This window comes from Ceratotherium simum, chromosome 5 (assembly GCF_057802395.1).
Source record: "Ceratotherium simum simum isolate JZ-2026a chromosome 5, ASM5780239v1, whole genome shotgun sequence".
NCBI lineage: Eukaryota > Metazoa > Chordata > Mammalia > Perissodactyla > Rhinocerotidae > Ceratotherium > Ceratotherium simum.
Window position 1 is genome coordinate 62,153,838 of NC_141904.1, and position 17,600 is coordinate 62,171,437.

General features: G+C 39.6%; 1 protein-coding gene across 4 annotated transcripts in view; it reads right to left on the minus strand.

Moving 5' to 3' along the window:
* CADPS (calcium dependent secretion activator) overlaps positions 1–17,600 on the minus strand; it is a 437,514-nt gene that overhangs the window by 116,911 nt on the left and 303,003 nt on the right. For 3 of the 4 annotated variants that reach the window (XM_087431281.1, XM_087431279.1, XM_087431278.1), the window contains exons 13-15: positions 16,403–16,590; positions 14,181–14,339; positions 363–464 (exon numbers count right to left, since the gene is read on the minus strand). In XM_087431281.1, the coding sequence (XP_087287407.1) occupies positions 363–464; positions 14,181–14,339; positions 16,403–16,590 (449 nt within the window). The remainder of the gene's footprint in view (positions 1–362; positions 465–14,180; positions 14,340–16,402; positions 16,591–17,600) is intronic. The other variant, XM_087431280.1, reaches the window with a different exon arrangement.

A 17,600-nucleotide genomic window follows, 5' to 3' on the forward strand; every position in this document is an offset into this window, starting at 1 on the left:
TAGGGGACCACTGCCTTCCTTCCCGGTCATGTGATCTGATTCACAGGATTTTTCACTACTTTATTGAGGAATCTTGAAGAAGCTTCAATTCAACTTTTTAATAGATTTTTAAAATATAAATTGATGACCAGGGTCAGCTTACACAAGGAGGGCTTTGTGCTTTTAGTGAAATAAAATGAATTTAGGATTTCAAAGTCTCCTGGCTATGGTGGAACCCTGTCCTATTGGTTTGCTTTTCCATTCAGATATTTCTAAACATCCAATATATCTTTGATAGATTTACAGGTTCAGAAAATCAAGCTTTTTATTTGTCCCTCCTCAGTCTTACCCTCCTAATTAGCCCCTCAACTCCAGGTCCTTACCTAAAATGTGTAATCTGATTTTCCAACAGAACTCTGAGTCTCTCTTTGATTTCTTCAAAACGTTCCTTTTCTTCAACAGTCACAGTTCCAATTCCATCGGGCCTGAAAGAAGACATGTCGTGAAGTGACGGGAACCTCATCTGCTGACACCATCAAATCAAATCTCTAGCAGGAGGAAGCTGTCCATTTTAGAAGAACAACTGCAATGATCGACGTGACCTTAGGAGGAGTCCTGCTTTTCAGTGCCGGCTACTAAAGAGGATGGGGTTCTTTGGGGTTATTGTTCAGAGACATTTGCAGAACTGTCACTCATTTATTGGGAAATGGTAAAATGTACAAACCGGTGGCTTGAAGGTCCAGCTTCTAGACCATCTGTTTGACTCGCAGAATTTTAAAATTTTGAACTACTTGCCAATATTTTTAAACTTAGGAAAGTTTTATACTACAATTCTCTTGAAAATTTGGAACAACTGGTATTAATTGGCAAGTGCCAACTAACAGTTCCTTCCTTAGCTGGGGCAGGCATTCATCTGGTCCACATCTCTAATTTGCATTACCTGTCTCTCTCCTAGGCAGTCAGCTTTGGGACCCCTGAATTATGCACACAAACTCCTATGAAAACCAGTTGTCTTATAAGTACCTGTGTTTCCCAGTGTGAAATGTTCTTAAATGACTCAATTTCCAGCTTATAATTATAGGTGTTCAGATTAATTTAAGCACTCATGTATTAAATGAAAAACAAATTACAAGACACTGTAAAAATTATAAGACATTGGTGAAAGAAATTGAAGAAAACACAAATAAATGGAAAGATACCCTGTGTTCATGGATTGGAAGGATTAATATTGTTAAAATGTCCATACCACCCAAAGTAATCTATAGATTCAGTGCAATCCCTATCAAAATTCAAATGGTATTTCTCACAGAAATAGAAAAAATAATCCTAAAATTTGTATGGGACCACAAAAGAACAGTCAAAGCAATCCTCAGGGGGAAGAACAAAGCCCGAGGCATCACGACTTCTGCTTTCAAACATTATTACAAAGCTGTAGTGATTTAAACAGTATGGTATTGGCATAAAAACAGACACATAAACCAACGGAACAGAATCAAGAGCCCAGAAATAAACTGCTGCATATACAGTCAACTAATATTTGACAAGGGAGCCAAGAATACCCAATAGGGAAAGGATAGTCTCCTCAATAAATGGTGTTGGAAAACTGGATATTCACATGCCAAAGAATGAAATTGGACTGCAATCTTACACCATTCACAAAAATGAACTTGAAATAGATTAAAGGGCCGGCCCCGTGGCTTAGCGGTTAAGTGCGCACGCTCTGCTACTGGCGGCCTGGGATCGGATTCCGGGCGCTCACCGACGCACCGCTTCTCCGGCCACGCTGAGGCCACATCCCACATACAGCAACTAGAAGGATGTGCAACTATGACATACAACTATCTACTGGGGCTTTGGGGGGGAAAAAAAAAAAAGATGAGGTTTGGCAATAGATGTTAGCTCAGAGCCGGTCTTCCTCAGCAAAAAAAGAGGAGGATTAGCATGGATGTTAGCTCAAGGCTGATCTTCCTCACAAAAAAAAAAAAAAAGAAGAAAAGAAAAAAGAAATGGATTAAAGACTTACATAAGACCTGAAACTTTAAAAATCCCAGAAGAAAATATAGGGAAAAAGCTCTTTGACATTGGTCTTGGCAATGATTTTTTTTGGATATGACACCAAAAGCACAAGCAACAAAATAAAAAATAGACAGGTAGGAGTACATCAAACTAAAAAGCTTCTGCACAGCAAAATGAAAAGGCAACCTAAAAAATGAGAAAAAATATTTGCAAATCATCTATCTGATAAGGGATTAATATCCAAAATATAGAAGGAACTCATAAAATTCAATAGCAAAAAAACAAACAATTCAATTAAAAAATGGGCAGAGGACTTGAATAGACATTTTCCCAAAGAAGACATACAAATGGCCAACAGGTACATGAAAAGATGCTCAATATCATTAATCATCAGGGAAATGCAAATCAAAACCACAATGAGATATCACCTCACACCTGTCAGAATAGCTATCATCAAAAAGATAAGACAACGAGTGTCAGCAAGGATTTGGAGAAAAGGGAAACCTTGTGCACTGTTGGTGGGAATGTAAACCAGTATGGCCACTATGGAAAACAGTATGGGGGTTCCTCAAAAAATTAAAAATAGAACTACTATATGATCCAGCAATTCCACTTCTGAGTATATATCTCAAGGAAAGGAAATCAATATCTTGAAGATATATCTGCACCCTCATGTTCATTGCAGCATTATTTACAATGGCGAAGACATGGAAACAACCTAAGTGTCCATCAACAGATGAATGGATGAAGGAAATGTGATATATATATGATGGAACATTATTCAGCCATAAAAAGAGAAGGAAATCCTGCCTTTTGCAACAACAAGAATGCTAAGTGAAATACACTACTATGGCAAATATGGCATTATGCTAAGTAAGATAAATCAGACAGAGAAAGAAAAATACCGTTATGTTCTCACTTATATGTGGAATCTGAAAAAGTCAAACTCATAGAAATAGAGAGCAGGATGGTAGTTGCCAGGGACTGAGGGGTGGGGAACATGGGGAGATGTTGACCAAAGGGTACAAACTTCCAGCTATAAGATGAAGAAGTTCTGGGGATCTAATGTACAGCATGGTGACTATAAGGAATAGTACTGTATTATATACTTGAAAGTTGTTAAGAGAGTAGATCTCAAATGTTATCACCGCACACAAAAAATGGTAATTATGTGAGGGGATGTAGGTGTTACTAATCTTATTGTAGTAACCATTTCACAATATATATGTGTATGAAATATCACATTGTATACTTTAAACTTACACATGTTACATGTCAATATCTCAGTAAAGCTGGGGGGAAAAAAAGAACAAACTGCATATGATGGTTTTCAATCTTAGTGAACTATTGCTCATTTTAATAAAAGGAAGGACCCTAGCATAAATACGTGAATTTCAGTTTAATCACAGTATTTTCATGTTTCTAATCACCATTAGGTTCACACCTATTTTGCCTAGTTGGTTTGGACCATTCAAGTTGAAAATACAAAGGGAGGCTGTATATTTATAGCCCAAATTTATATGTGCCAAATTAGGATAATCTGACCCATTCAAAGACTTCAGTTTCCCAGATCCCGTAGTGACTTGTTTTGACTACTGGCTGAGCCAGTTTGCAGATTGGTGCGTCACCATGAAACTTCTATAGGAACATTCTTCCGTTTGCAAATGCAAGTCATCTTGAGACCAAACAAATGGTCTTATTTATAGGCCTTCTCAAGGATCCAGCATAAGTTGGGAAAATCCTGTATACTAGACCAGTCTGACTGCACAAAAGATTTGGCAAATAATAGCAATGTACCTCCTGTTAGGGGTTAATTGGTCAGCTTCCCTTCTTTTTAAATACTAAAAATGCCCTACTTGAAAAAAATGAGAAAACTTCTCCTCCTCCATTTTATAAAAAACACTCCTAAACAGTAAAATCCTATATAATCCATTTCTTCACACTCCGTTGAACTTAAAGGAAGTAAGAAGGCAAAATGGTAAATATCAGGTAGGCTGTCAGAATCTATGAATGTGCTCTTATTTTCAAATTTTCTGGAAAAATCTCAAATGTTAATTTACAAACTTTATTTAAAATATGTTTTAACGTAAAATGTCCCTGAATCTGCAGTTAAATCTCAGGATGAATTCATTGGCCCCCACAAAATACACATGACACTTTCTGTGGTAACTTCTCATGTTTCTGTTATAATCTATAGCTTCTTTTAGCTGTGGCTTTTGGATTTTGTTTACACAAATTTTAGCTTAGTAATGCATTGAACACACGTTTATACGATTGGTGTGTGCATGCACACACTCGATTTGGGAAAAAGGGAGCCATTTTAAGCATTTTATTTCTTAGCAGGGAATTAACCCAGAGAAAAATGCTATTAAATATAATTTACAATTCAGAGAGGAGTTAATAGATCACAGGGAAAAAACCATTCAACATGGGCAGCCCGGAGCTGTCTGTGGTCATTACTAGGACATAAACCTCTCTGAAGAAAATCATTCATTCCTTATCCAACAGCCTTCTAAAGCAATTATGCAATTAGAAGGCAACTTCTACATTTGTGCTTGAGATGATTAAAATGAAACATTTAGTGTGTGCCTGGCCTTCTCAGTTAATTCTCACTACAACGCGTATTATTACAAATGTACAATTTGATTATCCATTTTTCCTTTGGTTCTGATAATTCATATTTGTAATTATTAAAGGTATCAGCTTCAACTTCCCGACAGCCCCTCACTATGCAAAAAAAGTAAATGACTAAAAATTACTGTTGCAGTTCTTAAATTTGCTTCTTAATTGCCTATGTTAGTGCAAATAATTTTATTTTAAAATAAATGAAACAAACTAACTTTACATCTGTAAGGCACGGAGTACAGAGTTCACCAACAAAAACAGGTGATAAAAAATCACGATTTGACATCAAATGCAAATTTGTTTATAATTGCCAGAATTCCTCCGAAATGGCACTGGTAACAGGTGATGCTAGTTTACAAACTGAGGAAGAGACAGACAAGAATAATATAATTTGTCACAGATCATAGGTTGTAACAATATCAGTTAAAAAGCAAAAATATCCTTTTTTTTTGGTTTAATTTAACATAATTATTTTTGAAAATTCTGTCAAACAATTTCTTTTCCACTGACCCCTATCATTTGTTAATGTTAACTGTACGGGTTTAGATAGATTTCTATGAAGCTACTAACTGAAAAATCCTCGTTCAATATTTTGGGGAACATTATTCTCACAGAAGCAATAAAATACTTTTCCTAGAGCTGTGGTTCTCAAACCTGAGCATGCCTCAGAATTACCTGCAGGGTTGCCATGACCCAGATTGCTGGACCCACCCCAGAGTTTCTGATTCAATAGATCTGGGGTTGGGCCTGATAATTTGCATGTCTAACAAGTTCTCTGGTGCTGCTGGTTCGGGGACAACAATTGGAGAATGTCTGCCCTAGTGCAAAAAACATATTTGGTAGGTGGCTGAAAGGGTATGTCTGATTCAGCGTTCCCAATTTCCCTTGGATTGGAGTGAATTTGGAACCAGAGATTTTCTCCAAGTCCACGGTCCACTTATAAAGCTAGCAATCCCTTCCAAAAGTGGTGTTTGCACTGTTTCCAAGGTGCCATTCTAAGCAGTGCTGGTTGCAAAATAAATACAAGAACTGTACTGGTGTCTCTCAGAAGCCATGCTTTTTTTTTTTTTTTTTTTCCTGGAAACATTTGGGGGTGATTCTATAATTGTCATAAAACTGGCTCTGCATCTTGTTCCTTTCTCAATACTTTTAACACTTAAGGAGTCACAAAGAATTGAGAGAAGGGAGGAGGCTGGATTTTTAACTCCTAGCTAGTAAATCCTAGGCTGAGATGAGTCTTCACTCAGAACACATGTCTAGGAGCCTGAATCCCCCATCGTCTTCTGTCCTGACTGGTGTACTTTCTGCCCTCTTGTTTTTTGGCTTCTGAGCATCCATTGCCACTTCCTAACAGCACCTGAATTTCCTTTGGAGGAATGACCTCGGCCACATTGTGGGTACTCTTGGGGGGAGGGTAAATTGAGGGGTCTATTTTCCCGCTGTTAATGCTGAAGGGTTTCCTACAGGCCAGTGCCTCCCTTTCATGGTCACTGTACATCTAAGCCGGACTATGATATAAGATCAGCCAACTGAACACTCTTTTCCGGAACCTCTGTTGAGTAAACGATGCAAGGATAGAAGAAATAGGTGAAATTTGCTTGTCCCAGCAGCTGTGCCGTGACCAGATTATCCTCACAGGTCAGTCTTAATCTTTGGCTGTACTTGAGAATCCTGTGAGAGCTTTCAGAGGTCCTATCCTCCAGCTCCCATTTGATTTGTCTGCAGCAGGGCCAGATATTGTCATATTTAAAGCTCCCCAGGTTCCCAGGTTATTCTAATGTGCAGTTAAGGGCTGAGAACCACTGCTGTGGTCCTGTTTCCTACCTTTCTGTAGCTGCCTCCATTCCAGTTTTCCCCTCCCTTTCTTTGAGGCTCCCAACGGCATCCCAATAAACTCCCTTTTGCTTAGATGATCCGGAGGTAGTTTTTGTTACTTGTATTGAACTGATGCAAGTTCATAAAGCTCATATCCCCTCCTTTCCCATGCTCCCAATTTTAGTAGAAGCGTCGATGTCTTTAAACCTAGCTTTAGAAGCACACACACACACACGACAAGGTAATGTGGCCCCTGGTCTCTGGTTCCACCTAACTGCACACTGGCTAACAACTCACATCTTGTATATCATGATCCTGAAAACCTGAGACAATATGCAGGTCAAGTGCAGTCATTTTTGGAGCCCTGTTGAAGACTAGAGGCTCCCCCATCTGCAGGCCATCGCTGGAGCCAGAAGCGGGTCTTTCTGGCCACAACAGACTATATTGCATCTGACACAGCAGGCATCTCCGGAATCCACCTTTCAAGTTTTCGGCAAACCATTTTCTCACTGTCCTTCACAAAGTTGACATTTTCGGCAGCATGATAGGAAAGATGTCATGTCGGCTGCTCTTCAAGTTCTTGTCACAGTGGTTAGCACCAGTTCTGTCATCTTTACTCTCCTCACAGTCTCCCATCTTGAGCCATGTCACAAATAATAATATATCTAGAGTTGTGTTTTCCTTTTTTTTTTTTGTCAGATTGAAACTACCATAACCCAGCTGCCCATCCTTTAAGTTACTAGTTATGCAAATTGTTCTTCCTTTCTTCAAATGCCTCTGAGAGCTTATTAATCAATGTTTATTGTAGGATTAATCCAATATAATTAAGTACTAGGCTTTTCATGTGAAACATTTTATTTTGATATTTGAAATTAAGTGTGAACAATCTAGTCAAAGAAATCAAGCTGCAATGTGTTTTGTGAAAGTGAATTTATCTCTTTGAGGTCGTTAAATAGTTCCTATACACCCAGGTGAGCAGACAGATTCCCAGCATATAATTATCCTGCTAGCACAGTTCTTCATATTATGTTGAAAGCTGGGCCACAAACCCCTTGTTTGGAAGGTAAGATATCTTTTCAAGAAGGTCAGGTTACTAAATTAATTCAAAGCTTACAATGATTGATGTATTCTGATATTGCATTTATTTGGTGACAAGTGTAGAATCCAGGTGCAAAAAGAAATGTATGGATTCAGCAAAAGAGGAAAAAGTGTCTGGTCCACCTCTCTGCATACAGACAGCTTTAAGCTCCAATCACTACCAACAAGGGGTAAAACTCCAGCTGAAGTGGAAATATACTCTCTCTCCAAATGCAAATGTCCACATATGCCGGTGCAGGCACCGTAAACATGATATATTCTCTCTCTCCAAATGGATGCATGCCTGCAGACCGCATTACGGATCCATGAAAATGTCCTTAAACAAGCAGGATAACTGAATCCTACTTGCTACTGAATTGTTCCAGCCCGGAACATGAGAGCTTAAAGGGCCAGAGTGGGACAGACTATCTTAGATGTTCCTTGCAATGCTCCCTAAATAGAACATTTATACCAAACACACTCTCTTAACCTCTGTCTCTTTTTTAACTGACTTCTGCTAGTAATTCTTTATCCTCACAACTTTTAGAATGACACCTTTGAATTTAATCCTAGTGTGGAATATTTTCCTTTGTCTCTTTCAATGGTCAATAACTACAAATTCAAGATAGCACCAAAGCATTATCGTCTCAAAAAGAGACATCCCTGCTTGCTCATCTGGATGGTTGGTATAATCTCTAGGTTAATTATAAATTGTAATTAGGACTCGCACATCCCATAGTCACTGCTTCATTAGGAAAGCCCGGTCTTACCCTTTCCTTCTCTCCCTCCAGCCCATGGCCTTTTCTAATTATGCCCTGATGCCCTGGGGCTCAGACACGCTGCTAAAACAAATATATCAAAGTGTTTGTATCACAAGGAGTAAGATAGGAAGCAACAACAAGCAGTTTCTACCACATTACAATGTGCATTGAAGCTTCTTGAGGTTGGCTATCAGTCCATTTGAAAAAGACGCTTGGAGAGGGCAAAAATATACCAGGGAAGTCTTTGCTGACTTGTTTACTGTTTTTCTAAACGTATAGCTATAACCCAACAATATCAGAAGGCGTCTTCACTCTATTATAAGAACACTTAAAGGATGAGAAGTCGCTCCCTACTGAACAGTCTCAAAGAATATAGATGCTATTGACATAAGGCCATTAGTCAAAGTGGCTCAGGCTCGGTCCAGATACTGAATGAAGCAAGGACCTAACAGTGATTAGAGAAATGGTATAAAATGTATGCACTGCGGGAAATCATATATTTCTTTCCCCAGAGAAGGACCAATTTCCAAAATAGATTTTTCTCTTTGAGGAATAAGAGGAGAAGAGATGGGTTTCTTTGTTTCTAGACACACATAGAAAGTTAGGCTTAGATTCCACCCTGAACACCCTATGTATAAACTTCTGAGTGGTCAGACCAGCAATATGTATGGCTTTTTGGTATCACATCCACCCTGAAAAGGGTATGACATCTGAAAATATGTTTTTGCACCAGCTGAATTCAGTGACCACAGGATGAGGACACACTGTGGAAATTTTAGAAGGGGAACGCACATTACTTGATGGTTTGTTATGGACCAGAAAGATTGCACTAATGGGAGAGATAATTGAGCATATTTTACAAGATTTTATGTCTGAGTTGAAAAATTTGTTGTTCTCATGGGGCAAATTTCCCTTAGGAAGAGAGTCCCATGGGTTACAAGTTAGAATATAGTTCTAAAGAGAATTTCCCTGTGGGAGGCAGACTTTTACTTAAAGTGTGTTTGGACTTTTTCCCCTTCTCCCTCTTACTCTCTCTTAGGTGAAGCTGGTTCTTTAGAATTTAGAGAGCATGACTCAGCCATATGAGGGCCAACACCTGCTCAGAGCTGGAAGGCCAACCAGCCACGTGCTTGTGTCCACAAGCGCAATAATGTCTTGTGTCAGGGTGTAACATGAGACCAAGAACGTGGGGTCACTGTCATCTCCCATCCACGCCGGCCCGCTACTAAAGTGCTATGTTCAGAGGTCAGTAAAACTGAGCTATCCCTGCTACACAGTCTTCTTTCCCTCTCTCTCTCTCTTTTGGGGAGGGAGAGTTAAAAAGCACCAGGCATAATGTCATAATGAGTGTATGTGTGTGTGGCAGAGACAGAGAGAGAGAGGGAGGGAAGGAGAGATGGGAAAGAAGAAGAGAAGGAGGAGAAAAGGTGAGATTAGAGTGAAAGGAAAAAAATATACATATGCAAAAATTATTCATTTACTTCCAGGTAGGCATTCATACAAGAGAAATAAAAGAAATCATTATGTGACCTGGACTGGGGATGAGGGACCAACACAGGAAGCAAAGACATGGTCAATAAGGCAATAGCTGTGGTCCAGGGGAGAGAAGATAAGAGACCCGAACTTTGGTAGTAGTATTGAAGAGAGGGAGAAGGGATGGACTTGAGAGATACTTAAGTGCATTGATGGGGCGTGGTAACTGAATCCTTGTGATGCGCTGAGAAAGAAGGAGGAGTCAAAGACAGCTCCCAAGGTTCTGTCTTGGGCAACAGGGTAGATGGAAACACTTACTAACTTAGGGACCCTGGTGGAGTAACAGAAGAGAAAAGTGCTTTCCATCTGATTGTTCAGTTACTCAAATCTCACCCACAGGGATGACATGGTTTCTGCACACAAGCAGCACCTTGGCTCCAAATACATCTCCCAAAAGAATCCTTGGACTCATTTTCAGAGATTTTTAGGACTCATGTCCTCTTACATCTGCTTGCAGACTCATTAATCTATGCAGCTTACTTTGGATTGGGGCGGTTGGCATTATGGATTTGTTAATTGCTGATACAATGTACTTTCTACACAGGCCATATGTGAAGAGCAGCACTGGCATTCAAGAAATGTTAAATAATAATGTAAATGAGAAAAATTTCCAATCCCAATAATAAAGGATCCAAGGAACATTGACGCAACTTGCAATCATCAGAGCTGTTTGATCGCCTTGTCACTGTGGGATAGTGACCAAAGTAATGCTAATCTAAATGTCATCTAGAAAGAATACTAAAAATATTGTGGTGAAAATTAAGTACTGCAACTTTAGGAGCTGATTTGAAAATTAGAAGATATAGCAATTTACATCTGTGGATTTTATGATCGCCAAGTGCAACCAGATGAACATACTCACATTTTCCTTTTCTTTCCCTCTCTCTTTGAGAAAATGGGTTCAGTTTTAAAGAGCTGGCCCAAACTAATGTTCCCTCAATCAGTGGTTCTTAAGCATCACGGTATCTTAGAATCACTTGAGGAGATTTTTAAAACATAATGCCTAGGCCATATCCCAGATTAATTAAATCAGAACCCCTGCAGGGGCTAAGACATCAGCATTTTTTTTAGGCTATCCAAGTGATTCCAATGTGCAGCCAAGTTTGACAAGCAAGGCTTTAAATAAGTGGGATCTGAAGACCAAATGCCTTAGAATTACCTGGGCAGGAACTGACTAAAAGTGCAGATGCCCAGCTCCATCTAAGACTGGCCAAATCAAATTGGATGATGGGGCCTCGTACCCTCAATTTTAACAAACTCCCCAGGTGATTTATATGCACACGAGTGTGAGAACTACTGCACAAGTTGAAAATCAGTGGTGGCAACTGTTATGCCTTTAGACCCAGAATAAGTCTGTGTAAAAGACACAAAAAAATCCAAGTAAGAGGGAGAAATTTCAGCCCATCACCTGGGAGTTTGTTTTTTTGGGTTTGTTTGTAGGGGGTTGTCCTGTGCATTGTAGGATATTTAGAAACATTCCTGGCTTCTACCCACTAGATGACAATAGCACTATCCCTCCCAGATGTGACAATCAAAAAGGTCTCCAGACATTGCCAAATGTCCCTTGGGGGAAAAGATCACCCCTAGTCGAGAACTACTATTCTAAAAGTTGGCAAACATGTGGATGGTTCCGTATCTTCCAGTGCTTGGAATTACGAACAGCAAACATCTTCCTGATGACCAGATGTGTCTACTTTTCATTAAATGTTTTGGATTCACGTAGGATAGTTTTTCACGGAGATGTGGCAGACGTCCAGAGAAGGCGGGAGAAAATGGGTCATCAGCACCTGAGCGGTCAGTAATATTTCCAGCTGCAGCAGGGCAGGGCTCTGCTTCTATCTTTGGGGCTGCTGAGTTATTAATAGGCAAAAAATTAATAATTAGGTAAAAAGCTATTTTTTTACCTAGTCTGAAGCTGGTTGTGAGATGACAATAGGAATGGGCTCTATTGCTCAGTTAAATTTGGGTTAAAGGGCAATTTGTTTCCATGAGTCATGAATTCCTTCTTAATCTGGGTCAAAGAATAGATAACATCTCCACACGAAAATAGTGTTCATCCTGGTGAAAGAGGTTAGGAAAATGGTTTCCCCAGTACCAAAACACTGTTAGTGTTCAAAGGAGACTCTCCCCTTAGGTGGTCTAAAACTCCAGATAGTCTCTGGCTTCCTCGACAAGGCCAAAATTACCAAGAGGGCCAAACTGATTTTGGACATTGTTAGGACAAAAATGTAAAACTCTAATTAACTCAGATGACTGCTATAGTATCTCACCTGGAAATGTTGAAACGCAGATCAAATGGCTGAATTTGGCATCTCACGTCATACACAAGTGCTAATGTTGGGCAGGCAGTGGGGCACAGGGGTTATAAATGCAAGCTCCAAAGTCAGAGTATCCATGTTTGAATTAGGCTTACACATTTATTTGCTATGGACCAAGTGACTGAACTTATCTGAGCCTCAAACTCCTCATCTGTTAGATGAGGGTAATGATACTTATCTCATAGACATGTAATAAAGATAAAATGAGATAACATATGTAAACAGCACTTCACACAGTGCCTGGCTTATAGCAAGCACTTATTAAATGGCAGTGGTTATCCTTATTTTAATTAAACTTTATGAAATCTGACAATGGATGATTTCATTTTTTATTATAACCCTTAGAAGATAATTTCCAAGGTTGAAGGAATATTGCAGATGCTATGATTCTATGTGCTCATTTTGCAGATGAGAAAACTGAAGCCCAGAAAGGAGGTATGATAATCCTAGATTTATGCAGAACAGGCTCTAACACTCAGATCTTTAGAATCTACATACGGCGCTGATGTACTGAAAAGAGGAAAAGCTTTAGACTCAGAATATCTGGATTTGCCACTTAAATTTACAGACATTCAGTTTCATTATCTGTAAAGTGGATGTAAAAATAGCTAACCTGAAAATGTTATAGCAAATGAGACAGAGGATATGAAAGCACTTTGTAAACTGCAGAATGCTACATACCTGATACTTGATATTATGATTTCTTCTTCATTAAACAAATTCGATGCAAATAGACCGTGAAACACACATAAGCCTCTCAAAGTACCATTCAAGATCCTTTTGGATAGTTTTTCAGGCACAGGGACTAGGTCAGGCTTGATCAAGTGTGGCCCTTTACTCTCTGCTCTGTTTCGACGCTGAGCACGCCAAAAGCAGCACTTTGGACAGCAGCCAGAGGGAGCCTTCCTTCAGGTACCTACAGCATTCTCTCCCCACACTTGTGCCTTGTAGTCTGATCCTCACAGGGAAACACAAACAGAAACTCCACTTCATCTCCATCTTTAGATACTGCAAGTTCATAAGATGGGTGTCCACATGGAATCAGGTTTTCTTCACTATGGGACCTGCAGATACTGACAGCTTGCCACACTCCCTACGAAGTGCAAGTTTGCATCTTCATTCCCTACAAGTGAACTGTATATATTTCAGGACTTAGGAATATTCCAGTGAATAAGCTCATATTGAAGCATAAAGCCTACCTGTTTGCGAACTTTGTGTAGCTTGGCAACGCCAGGGTCAGAACATCAGTTTCAAAACCACAACAACAAAACTTTAAAATGTCATTGTTAACTTGGGGTGAAAGTAGGCAAGATGAAGAAGGATATAAGGATAACACTGGAGATAATTGTAAATCTAGTTTAAAAGGGCAAAAAAGCCACCAATTTGCCATTTTATCAATTCCCAAAGACAGCATTCCCAAAGGACATAGGAAACAAGAGAGGATAAACACAATTTTAGAACTTAAAAAGTGTCTTCAAGGTGACCTCATTATATAAGTGATTCTACCAGAAGCCATTAATTTAACGATAGGCTTTATTTTGTGTCTTTATTGTAAATCATTATTTGAAGATACATTTCCTTCATGAGATAAATGTGGAACTGAGGAGGGTTTGCTGAAAACGTTGGAGCTACTATAAATGTATATACCCATCTATGCCAACCTATTTTATTTGCTCCTTAAACACAATTTCAAAATTATAAAGCACAGGTTGCTTATTATGAATGACTTGGTAAGGTACCAGGCTCCTAACTAGATGCCACTAAAAAAAGCAATCTGACTCACGATTCTGTTTACATATTGCTCAATTAGTTTTTTCAATATGAACATGTTTTAAGAGTCACTAGACACCTGACTCAAATTCAGTCCTAATACCTGGTATTTTTGCCCATTGCTAGGATTGTTTTTAAAAAGTGCACAATTGAAAAACCTTAAAGAAGCAGAGACTCCAAAGCTTGCTGTTCGCTAAGGTGGAAATTGTGGCATGGATGGGGGGGATAGGGGAAGGAAGGTCACAGACATTGCAAAACACAAGCCAATACACATGTAACTTCTTACCTTTTGGGCTCTGGATTTGCCTGGGTTTTGAAATCTTTTCTTTTTTTGGATTCCTTTTTGGTATCTTTTTTAGCCTCTGGTTCAGATGGGGAGGGAGTTTTGCTCCCTTCAGGGTCTGTATTTGGTGGCAGCCCACTAAGGTACACATGCATTTGTTGACTTTGGAGAGGGGGTGGTCGCATGGGGCATGCACAGAGTGTGGCCAGCCACAGGAGAATCAAGAGCACACACACATGCACAAACAAAAGAAAGAAAAAGAAGGATGCATCAAACAGCAAAAGCAAATGCATTCAAACTAAAATAATAAGCAAAAAAAAAAAAAAAAGATGCAAACTTGCATAAGGAAAATCAGAACTGAAAAGAAAATAAGAAATCCAAAACTGTTTCCATGACAAGATGTATAAACCTAACTGTGAATCAAGTGGCAGTCTTACAATATGAAATCCAGACAATGTGTATCATAATTCATGATGATGTTTACCAGGGAGTTTACAAAAACACTTCATTATTTTATAACACTTTCTTATTCAGTAACATATGTAGAATACAGTGTGACAACCCAGAGAATATAATGCAACTTCTCTCTCTCTCTTTAAAGAATTCAGTCCAAGAGGCTGTAACAGATAGTCATCAAAGTGTACATATTTATAAAAAGCAGAATTATGCACAGATACTCCCCAGGTATCAGAGTTTTCATGAGTATCTTTTATGCAAATAAAAGGTCATGTGCTGGGCTAGCGAACCTTATAACAATGGGAGGTGATGAAAACCTTGTTGCCTGTTAAATATTCAAACCTACAATGCTATTATTATCTAGCTCTAAATGTTGAAGTTGCATTTCATAACATCTACCAGCACTAGGGAGAGGAAAAGCACAGAACAAATCCCACAGATATTTCAGGGTTGTATAGCTTGCAAAGATGAAGATGACTGACACAATTCTGATTTAAAAAAAAATGCAGTCAATTCTGGATTCTCCCACATGTGAATTTCCCCAGAGAAGCAACTTTTTCACCAAAGGCTGGGTTTCTGAAGCCTCCTAGTTTTCCCTGGGTGTGCCTTCCCTGGTTACTTGTTGGGGTGCTCTGGGGTAAAGTAGGCTCGTCTTTATAGTAACGTGAGGCTATATTCATTGGGATAGTAAACTGGCTGTGGCAGTGTGGAAATTTATTCTATGTCTTCAGAGCCAAATGATAATGTTTTTAAATTATTTGCTGCTTTGCATTATTCAGAACACGGATCTTTTCCTCCAGGAGCTGGGCAATGTCTAAAGAGAGTGCTTAGTACGGAGTTAGGACAACTGATGTTCTGGTCTATAAAATTTATAAAATGTGGGGGTTGATTACACTGTGATCTCCGAAGTTCTTTCCAGCTTGATGGTTAAAAGATAAGCGTTATGATTATCTTTGCCTTGCAGCTTCACCTAGCCTGTTCCAGCTCTTGAAATGTACTTGGCTTCCTCCCTCTGCGGGGCATTTGTACATGCTGCTCCTTTTGCCTGGAACCACTCAACTCCTACACATGCTTCAGTTCTCAACCCAAACGTCACTTCCTCAGGGAGGCCCTCCCTCCATCCTGCCACCCCGTCTGAGTCCTGTTCCTTCATTAAATGCTATCATGGAATTGTATTCGTTTTCCTCAGAGCACCAATCTCTATGTAATTCTGCCTTTGTTTGGGGTCTAGTTTTTGCTCACCATGTATGTTGAATGTGTACCAGAGCGTCTGACCCTCAGTGTGCAATCATTACATATTTACGGAATGAATAAGAATAACAAAGGCAAGCATTTGTCAAGCTCTTGCCATGGTCCAGGCATTGTGCTGAACCCTTTATATCCACGTGCCTCCTCTCAATAACCCCATGAGGACACTATCATCCCTGTTTTACAGATGAGAAAACTGTGGCACAGAGGGTTTAATTACCATCCAGGCTCATTGCTAGTAAATAGAGGAGCCATGAGTTGAACCTAGATTGTTCTAACTTCAGCGATCACTCTAGAAGTCCCGTTTGTCATTTCTTTTAAGTCTCTTGAAAGGAGAAGAAACTAAGCTAGGCCTTTGTGTTCTTTGTGTTTGTGTGGCTGGTGTGTGTGCGTGTGTGTGTGTGTACTACTGAGGGAATGGGAATGGACACAGAGTTAGAGATGATCCTAAAAGCACGACCAGTCATAAAACCATCGCCTTAAAAATTTTTTTTGAGGACTACCTCCAGACACGTGCTTACCTGTTGCCATGGACGTGGGATGCACAGAAGGCAAAGCTGTAGTGAAGGAGGGTGGGGTCGATCATGGCACCGTTTTCTGCCCGTTCAAGCAAGTCTCTGAGGTAGCAGAGATGTCGGTGACACCCTCGGACTCCATTTCGGGCGCAATACTCGTCTAGTACAAACACCTGGCCAGGACTGAACCAGCCCTGTTGGGGGAATAAAGGAAAGACTTTCTTTTAAATACAGGCTGTTTTTTGGAGAGCTGCTAGGGTTGAGGGTGGGTGACTGGAGAAGGAGGTTAAAAAGTAGCCAGAGCAAACACTTACTGATCACTCATTAAATGCCAGCCACTATAGCCGCATTGCCTGTGCTGTCTGGTTTAATTCTCCTAACAGCCCTATGAGGTAGGTACTGTTATCCCTGTTTGATGGATGGGAAATTTGAGCTCAGGGAGGACATGGAATTTCCCTAGTATCCCAGAGCTTGTAAGTGGTAGAGTCTGGATTAGCAGACAGCATGATTCCAGAAACAGAATCTCACTCACTGCTCTAACTGAACTGAATGCCTTTAAAAAGTACTGGAGTGGGGGCAGGGCAAAGTCTTGGTTACCAATAAGAGAAAATAATAACATTAATGCCTTAAATTGGTATAGTGCTTTACACACCACAAAGAACTTTCGGTTAAGCCCCACAGCAACCTTGTGAAGTAGACAGAACAGTTTTATTTTCATTTTATAGACCAGGAAATGGAAATCAGGGCTGTTAAGTGACTCACAGATAATACAAAACAGAGGCAGGACTCACATCCAGCTCTGCCTTCCTCCAAGTCTTCTGTTTTTTCTACTCTGGAGCATTAAGAAATAGTAGGATTGGTCTACATATATCCCAGGACTTCATAAATCCTTTCACTTTGGAAGAAAAATTTTTTTAAATTTTAAGATGACGATAGTAACATAACTTTCCAAAGAGAACAACATGACTAAGTTTTCAACTTGCGAATCAGATATGATTCCATTAAATGGAGAGGAGCTTCTTGTGCCCTGGTTTAGCATTTTATTTTATTTTTCCCTTGGCAATTATTTGTTTTCTTACTATTTATTTGCCTGCTGCAGGACCAGATGAAACTCTGCTATAAAAGAGAACCTGGGTGGAATCTCCAATTTAGAGCAGATTGGGAGGCATGATGGGATAGAAATTGCTGCCTCCATTATTCACTT